The sequence below is a fragment of the Sorex fumeus genome, unplaced genomic scaffold, assembly GCF_029834395.1.
Source record: "Sorex fumeus unplaced genomic scaffold, SorFum_2.1 ptg000007l, whole genome shotgun sequence".
Taxonomy (NCBI): domain Eukaryota; kingdom Metazoa; phylum Chordata; class Mammalia; order Eulipotyphla; family Soricidae; genus Sorex; species Sorex fumeus.
This window is the reverse complement of record NW_026606064.1, coordinates 7,061,981-7,070,312: the sequence shown is the minus strand read 5'-3', so window position 1 is coordinate 7,070,312 and position 8,332 is coordinate 7,061,981. Positions and strand designations below refer to the sequence as shown.

At 37.0% G+C, this 8,332-nt stretch overlaps 1 protein-coding gene across 1 annotated transcript; it reads left to right on the top strand.

Moving 5' to 3' along the window:
* Positions 1–6,239: 6,239 nt before the first annotated feature.
* Positions 6,240–7,166, top strand: LOC130044232 (olfactory receptor 140-like). Its single transcript, XM_056136891.1, has one exon. The coding sequence runs from the start codon at positions 6,240–6,242 to the stop codon at positions 7,164–7,166; it is 927 nt and encodes a 308-aa protein (XP_055992866.1).
* Positions 7,167–8,332: the final 1,166 nt, after the last annotated feature.

Genomic DNA, 8,332 nt, shown 5'->3' with positions numbered 1-8,332 from the left:
CAGAGATAAAGCCCTTTTTTTCATTACTGTAGTGGGGGGTGGGGAAGGTGACTACAACATATCCAGCCTTCTGGTTCTAACAAATGAACTGCTATCTGTAAACAAACAAACAAACGAAAATTCTAGATATTCTAAAGTCTATAATACCAAAGGGTATTGCACATGCCCAATCTGCTGGTCTGCATATACTCAAGCATTTGGAAACTAGTGTTCCAATTGTGATGAGGGTTTCATCATAGAAAGTGTCTGTTTTTAAGGTAAGTACATAGCTTCAAAGTCAGGTACAGTTTCTCAAAAGAGCTGGCGTCACCTGAGGAGGTGACTATCAGTAATCCAAAGATTGCCCTTGTTTTCTAGGAATGGAATTATTTGGTGAGAGGTGTAGATGATGATGATGCCCTTTTCAAACTTAAAGAACTCCTGTGCCAGCAAACTTGTGGTAGCCAAGCAATTTAGGCACCCTGCTGTGACCGGACTTAGCTTTTGCTCAAATTATTATCCACTTTTCTGTGGCTGATGACTAAGTCAGGACTCCCAAGATTATCAGAGTCATATTAAACTGGTCATCCTAAGGGTATGTCATTGGGAACCGTTAGGCAGTCCCATCTGAAGCATGCATACAGAAGAAACATCCCCATGGCTTGTGTTCTCTTTCTCATTAAGCCTGATGGTTTGTCTCTTCATTCTCATATTTGGGTGAGGAATGTATTTTTATTTCTTATTATATTTCCTGTATTGTGTAGTTGTTAGAAGCATTTTGTTCAATTTCAAAGTGTTGGGTTCTGGGGATGGAACAACAGTGTAGCGGGTAGGGTGTTTGCCTTGCATATGGCTGACCGGGGTTCGGTTCCAGCATCCCATATGGTCCCTCGAGCTCCACCAGGAGTAATTCCTGAATTACTGAGTGCCGAGACAGGAAAATGTTAAAAAATCATTTCTAGGGCCAGAAAGATAGTACTGTGGCCAGGGCGCTTGCTTTGCATGTGGCTGACCCAGTTTCAATACTCAGGATTCATTATTGTTTCCTGAGCACCGCCAGGAATAAATATTGTCTGGAACCAGGAATTACATCAGTGGGTGGGTCTAAAAATGAAAACACAAACAAATTTTGCTGACCTCTTAATTTCACTTCCTTTCAGATTTTGATGAGTCTTTTAATTAATACAAAAATATCACTGTATCACTGCACTGTATCATTGTCATCCTGTTGTTCAATTCCTTCGAGTAGGCACCAGTAACATCTCCTCCGACCTAGCCCTGAGATTTTAGAAAGTGCCACATTTGAGGCTCTTTCAGGGTCAGGGGAATGAGACCCATCATTGTTACTGGGTTTTGGCATATCGAATACGCCACAGGGAGTTTGCCATACTCTGCGTGCAGGCAGGATACTCTCGGTAGCCTGCCGGGTTCTCCAAGAGTAAGAACTAGATAATAAGATGTGATGTGCTTCACATCTTATTGAGGTCCTTGGAGGCTGAACTATTGAAATATAACTTTATGCTCTACTTAATCAGGACAAAATGAAGTACTGCTGCCAGTCAGAGCACAGTGTAAACTAGCAATTGTAAAAACTTATTTGTCCATTAGTTACAAAGTTTAACTTCTACTCATCCAATGATCTTCCTGACACTCGGGTATCAGCTGGGGATCTAACTGGAGCAATTTTAAAGGAATCCAAAGTCTTGATCTCCGCGGTTTCCCTTAGTGTTCACATAGCATGCACAAAGGGGGCAGAATCTGGCCTGCTGAGGTCTGTCAGAGGACACAATAGGCAGTAGGCTCTCCAGTCAGATGGTTATGCCTTGGGAAGCCTGTGTCACTTTCAAGGGATGTAGTTCAGTTGCTAGCAGTCAGGTAAGGGATAGGAAGGGGGAGACTGTTTGTCTTGCGGGAATAGCTACTTAATTCTAAGTATTTGCTCCCAGTTTGATATTTCTAAATTTGTAGCTAGTCGGTAGAGTTCTTATCAAGCGTTTGTTCTTAAAAATGGTTAATGAGAGTGGATTCCATCATAGCCTACTCAGGAATATAAGTGCAATTACCTTCATAATTATCATATTAATCTAAATCCAGAATTGGTTAAAATAATAAAACAAATTTAATAAGTGCTGCTAACTTTAACTAGAGTGAAAAGTAATGTAAGATGGATTTCATAAAATGACTTAATATACATCTATATTGATTTTTGTTGGTGGTGGTGGTTGTGTTTTTTTGGGAGGACCACACCTGGCTGTACTCAGGTCTCATTCTTGATCTGTGCTGAGGGATCTATGCTGGTACATTGAAGAGGCAGTATCTGGTGCTGGGGAATCGAACCCTAGTCAGTCACATACGAGATGAACAGACTACTCTGTACTATTTTCTGACCCCTAAAATTAATATTTTAAAGGCATGCTCATCATGAATGGCAGATTGATTAAAAGAAAGAAAATAATATAATGAAAATATATAGTCCACGAACTAGCTTCTTAACTAGCCAATTAGCAAGTTAAATATATAATTTATAGTATCTGACAGATTCTTTATTAAGCTCTTTGTAATCAAATACCAAAATTCGTAAGTGGTAGTTTTCTTTCTCTTGTCATGATGTTTTGTCTTTATGTAGAGTTAAGGAAGGAGATAAAAATAAAAAATGAACACTATGAAAGTTTTTTGACCTTTTGCTAAAGTTCTGTGAAATAATTGGTTTGTTGGAAAATGTGCTAATGATGGTGAAATACTCCTGGGGTCTAATTAGTTTGTTAAAAAAATTCATAGAATTTACTTACAAATAAAATAAATAGTGGCACTTATAATGTTTACAATAAAGGCATAATCCAAAGGTTACATCTACAAATCAACAGACTACTATTATAGCTAAACCCCGTTTGGTTTTAAAAATCTTAGAGCTTCTTTCTTGGTGACTTAACAACAATCCGAGATCTGGTCAAGGAACAATTTCAGGTAAGATCATAGTTAAGATTTTTTTCTCCCATAATATATTACAATTATTTATAAATAAAAATCTGTTACAAATAATGTAATCACCCTCCACTCCCACAAACTTGAGATTTAACTCTCTTCTATAAGATGTCAAGAATCAAGAAGATATAATGAACTACAGTACTGCCAAATTAAAAGCAAAATCAAAGGCATTTTGTTTTTTCCATATTGTTATAAACAAATTCAAATCACAATCCGTGTTCACATCGGAATCCATTTTATAATAATATTTCAAGATAAATTTTCTTATGATATTTTATAACTTTAGAAAATATCACTTATATCACTTATTTTTATTTGGGGAAGGGTGGTTGGGCCACAGCAGGTAGTGCTCATGGTTCACTCTTGATTCTGTGCTCTGGACCCCAAGTAGTGAGGCGATCTAGCCAGGGTCAGCTGTAGGCAAGGAGGTACCTTAAGCTATCCAGGTCCCTGAAAATAACTCTGAAAGTACACACATGATTTAAAGAGATGCACTAGATTTTATATAATATGTGTATAAATATGTATATAGTTCTCCACTACCAGACATTCTGCAGAATTTCTAATTTTTTTATAACTCTTAAAAATTGTGAATGCAGTTGTTCATAGTAACTTCTCTCTGTAAATAGACTACTAGGACCAGAGAGATAGTTCGATGGGGTGAGTGTATGTTTTGCATATAGGAGGCCCAGTTTCAATCTCTAGCACTTGGTTCTTCATATATCCCTGAAGCACAGCAAAGGGTGTTGCTCTTGGGCACCACTGGGTGTGGCACCCAAACAAAACAAAATTAACATTATTCACAGTAAGTATTGTGGAGTCAAAAAAAGATAAATTATTTCTAAATATTTTTATTTTTCTTTATATATGCCAGACATAGTAACAACAAAGTCTCCAATGGAGACGTTACTGGGCCCGCTCGAGCAAATCGACGATCAACGGGAGGGCCTTTACCTTTACCTTTTACCTTTTATATATGCTATACTATATTCTGATCTGCTGGGGAAGGTACCCTGGGAATAAGTAAACACGATGAAGCTGCTTCATTTAATTTTCACCTACAAAGAGATTTTCATGTTGTATAATTAAAATTGCAGATCTTTAGGGCTAGAAACATAGGACGGTGGATGGTAGGTGGTCTTGGCTCTGAGTGCAGAGACAGGAGCAAGCCCTGAGTGTTGCCTGGTGTCACCCCAAAGCAGAAATAAACAAATGAGGAAATAAAGATCTTCACCCATTTATGTTTAAGAGGAAAAGACATTTTATCATGGAGTATGTTACATTTTTACTTGCATTTTCTTTGATGTGTCCCTAAGTGTTCTCATTCAATTAATAATGCAATATCCTATAACTAAGAATGATGACTGATGGCTGTTACGGGAGGATTGAGTGTGAAGGAGAGAGGATGCTTATAAATTCAACATAAAGAAAGAAGAATATTCATGTCATGAATGGAGAAGATGTTGCTATTTGCTACATCAAATATCAGGGGAGAACTTCCTATTAGTGTCTGGCAGAGGCAGTCTTTATCAATTTGTACAGATAAACATGCACTAACTACTTTACATAGTAGACATACAGTAAATATGTTGAATGAATTTAATTGAAAGTAATGTTCTCAGTATGTTATTGCTTTTATATTCATGTAAATACATATGTATAGTTCTTTTCATATCTTTATATTTATGACCTACATTAACTACACTTCAACATTTTTGAAAATCATTTCTTCTTCAGCTTCAATAGCTATTTATGGAAGAATATTAATATGAGTTTTTTGTTTTTGAATTTGTTATTGAAGTCATCAGTTTACTGAGTGTCACTATGTTAAACTGCATATGGGACATAATTTCAAGCTATATTAATTAGCCAATACTGTAATTATATTGATAGTCAGATAATTTATTAATTTTTATTAGAGGTAATTATATTTCTAAAACATGTCACAAAGTATTGAACTGGAGTGCAGCCTCTATAAATTTTTTGTTTGTCATAAAGTCAAAGGTAATGTCAAATAGATTATGGAGGGCAAAAACACCTGAATTTCCATCCAGGTATGTGATTAAGAAATCCTGTGTATAATTAAATATGAGGTGTAGAATATATTCTCATCACCAAGTATTCACATCACCAAATAGGTTTCAGACACCTCAGGCTTTTTGCTGGTCACTATATTAGACACAGTAAGAAAACACAAAAACAGTACATGGGTGCAGTCGGTAATAGGGAGTCTGTGCCTCAAAGAGTTCCCATTTCCCAAAACTGCTTGCTCAGGAGAGATATTTATAGATCTTGTCTTTCACAATTAGAGCATTGGGCTCAAATTTAAATTCTTCTGATGGAGAGTAACCCTTATCAGTGTTTGGCAATTGACGGTTTATAAAACACATGTCGGAGTGACAGTCACAAGAAGACGGATTAAAGGTCTAGAAAATGGAAATGACTTGGCAAACTCACTTAGAATTGGAGCCAGGAGGAGCATTCTACTCTCTTGTATTCCAAGGTTCCAGGCATATGATTGTGCCACTTAATTTTTGACTTACAGTCACAGGAAGGCAAGGATCATTCAGTAGAACTTGGAAGTCTGATCTTGTCTCTAACTACTCATGTATGCTATAGTATTTTCCTGTGATGCTGGAAAATGCTGTGAGCCATATGTGGCTCCCCATAAGCCACAGACACAGTCACAAAGGAAAACAGCTGATAAAGAACACTTGAGCCTATTAGTCAGGAGCACAGAGCCAGGAGTAAGCCCTATGCACAGTGAAAGCAAAAAAGAAAGAAAAAAAAACTAAAATAAAATAAGATAAAATAGGCATTCTGTTAGATGATATGTTTCTGAGATATTGACTAATGTATATATTTTGAGCATATTTAATATTGCTGGAACTAATCTAGTGTGTTTATTAGGTATATTAATTGCACTTTGGACTTAAGATGTTTTTCACTACAGTGAATTTCACATGGTGATTTCACCTTATGGTAAGCTAAAAAGAGTTTACAGTTCTTTCAGTATTTAAATTAAAAGTTATTATGTTAACTGTATATTTTTCAGTGAGTGGCATAAGTCTGTATGAAGAGATGGATGTAGCACGGAGGAAGTGAGAACAAATTGAAATACTTACTGGAGTGTCAAGGATATGCTCTGAAGTGACTCTCCTAATTTACCTCTATGAAACTCAAACAAATATCTACTCACCCCTAGGTGGTGTCATTCTTTATTTCAGGCCACCATAATACATCTTATCCAGGCTCCTAGAAGTGCTATTTCCTGAATGGGTCACCTCATGCCTCCCAGTAATGTGACTGAATTTATTCTCTTAGGACTCACCCAGAATCCATACTTACAGAAAATATTCTTCATTGTGTTTTTGTTCATTTTCCTATTTACTGTGCTGGCCAATGTAACCATTGTCATTACCATCTCCCTCAGTCCCACGCTATCTGCTCCCATGTACTTCTTTCTCACTTTCCTGTCCTTCGTCGATGCTTTCTACACCTGTGTCACCACCCCTAAAATGATCGTCGACCTGTTGCTTCAGAGGAAAACCATCTCCTTGGTCAGCTGCTTGACCCAACTCTTTGTGGAACACTTCCTGGGAGGCTTGGAGATCATTCTCCTCATTGTCATGGCCTACGATCGCTACGTGGCCATCTGCAAGCCCCTGCACTACACCACCATCATGCGTCCTGGCCTTTGCCGCCTACTGGTGGTGGTGGCCTGGATTGGGGGGATTGTGCATGCCACGGTGCAGATTCTTTTCATGGTCAACTTGCCATTCTGTGGTCCCAATGTCATTGACCACTTCATGTGCGATCTCTTCCCACTGCTGAAACTTGCCTGCCGGGACACCTATATGCTGGGGATGGTGGTGGCGGCCAACAGTGGGGCCATGTGCTTGCTTATTTTTACCATGCTACTTATTTCCTATATCGTCATCCTGAGGTCCTTGAAGTCCCACGGTGCTGAAGGCAGGCGCAAAGCCCTCTCTACGTGTATCTCCCACTTCACTGTAGTTGTACTCTTCTTTGTGCCTTGCATCTTCACTTACATGCGTCCCGTGGCCACCTACTCTGTGGACAAATTGGTAACTGTCTTCTTTGCCATCTTTACTCCAATGTTAAATCCTATCATTTACACAGTGAGAAACACAGAGGTAAAAAATGCCATGAAAAACTTGTTGAAGAGAAGAGTAAGTTAGGCTGTTCATTGTGGCAAGAAAATGATGGTATATGTAAATAGGATTATATGTGTAGCTAACTGTAAAGGAAAATGAACACATTTTGCAAGTTGCTGACCAAAAAAAAAAGCTGAGGAAAGAATATTTGTCGCAAACTTCTTAATGTGTAGGCCATCTGCTACATATCTTAGATGATTTTTAATATATTTTTTACCAAGATTAAAATGTTCAAGTGCACTGATTCCTGGACAAAGGAAAGAATCACTACAAATATTTAGTTTGATGATTCTAGAACATATTTTCCTCCACTCTCCCTACTTCTTACTCAGGTATATCTAACATTTGGATAAAAAATAGATTTCCTATAGGATCATAACATAAATATAATGCTTAACCTTTGATGATGTAAAAAGAAAACCTATAGTCATAGGTGATATATGGGGAATAGACAGTAGGAAGTGAATTCTCCCTCTACTTTGCACAATGAATCCATAGAAACAAAAAGAGAGATATCACCAAAATGACAGAATAACTGTAACAAATAAATGAAATATTTAAAATTCCTCTTTACTCCCTAATTACTTAAATATCTTTATCTAAATATTTCTAAAGCAAATGAGTTTTTTATTTTTTCATTTTTCTTACCAAGATCCATTTGAAGCAGAGTAACATTCTTTTATATAATCTCGACAAAGAGGCATATGGTAAGATTTTAAAGCTATAACTCCATAGAGTGATATCTCGCTCTCAGAGTGTTTATGAACTTCTACCCCATCCCCATGCCTCCTCCGGTAGTCATTGTCACCCACATCTCCCCAATATTTGATGATTGACAGTTATGGTTTTGCTGCATATTGTTACGACTCTTAGCCATGTTAGCATTTTAGCTTAAACATGGCAATTTTCAATTCAAAAGAAATAGAAACTCGTTGCAAAAATCTCTGCCTAAATAAATAATATTATTAATGTTTAATCTATTAAAATAACAAGATTTGTAATTTCTGGTGAGAATGAAACATTTCAACAGACTAGATTTAATAAAAAATGGCTAATTTTGTCTTAGTAACTAAGAATAAGGCAGTGTTAAGGAAATGTTAAATGTTTTAAAATGCTGTGTTAAATGTTGGAAAATGCTGTACACTCAGATTTGAAGAAGGAAACTGAGACCAATGAGGTCTAGAGAACTC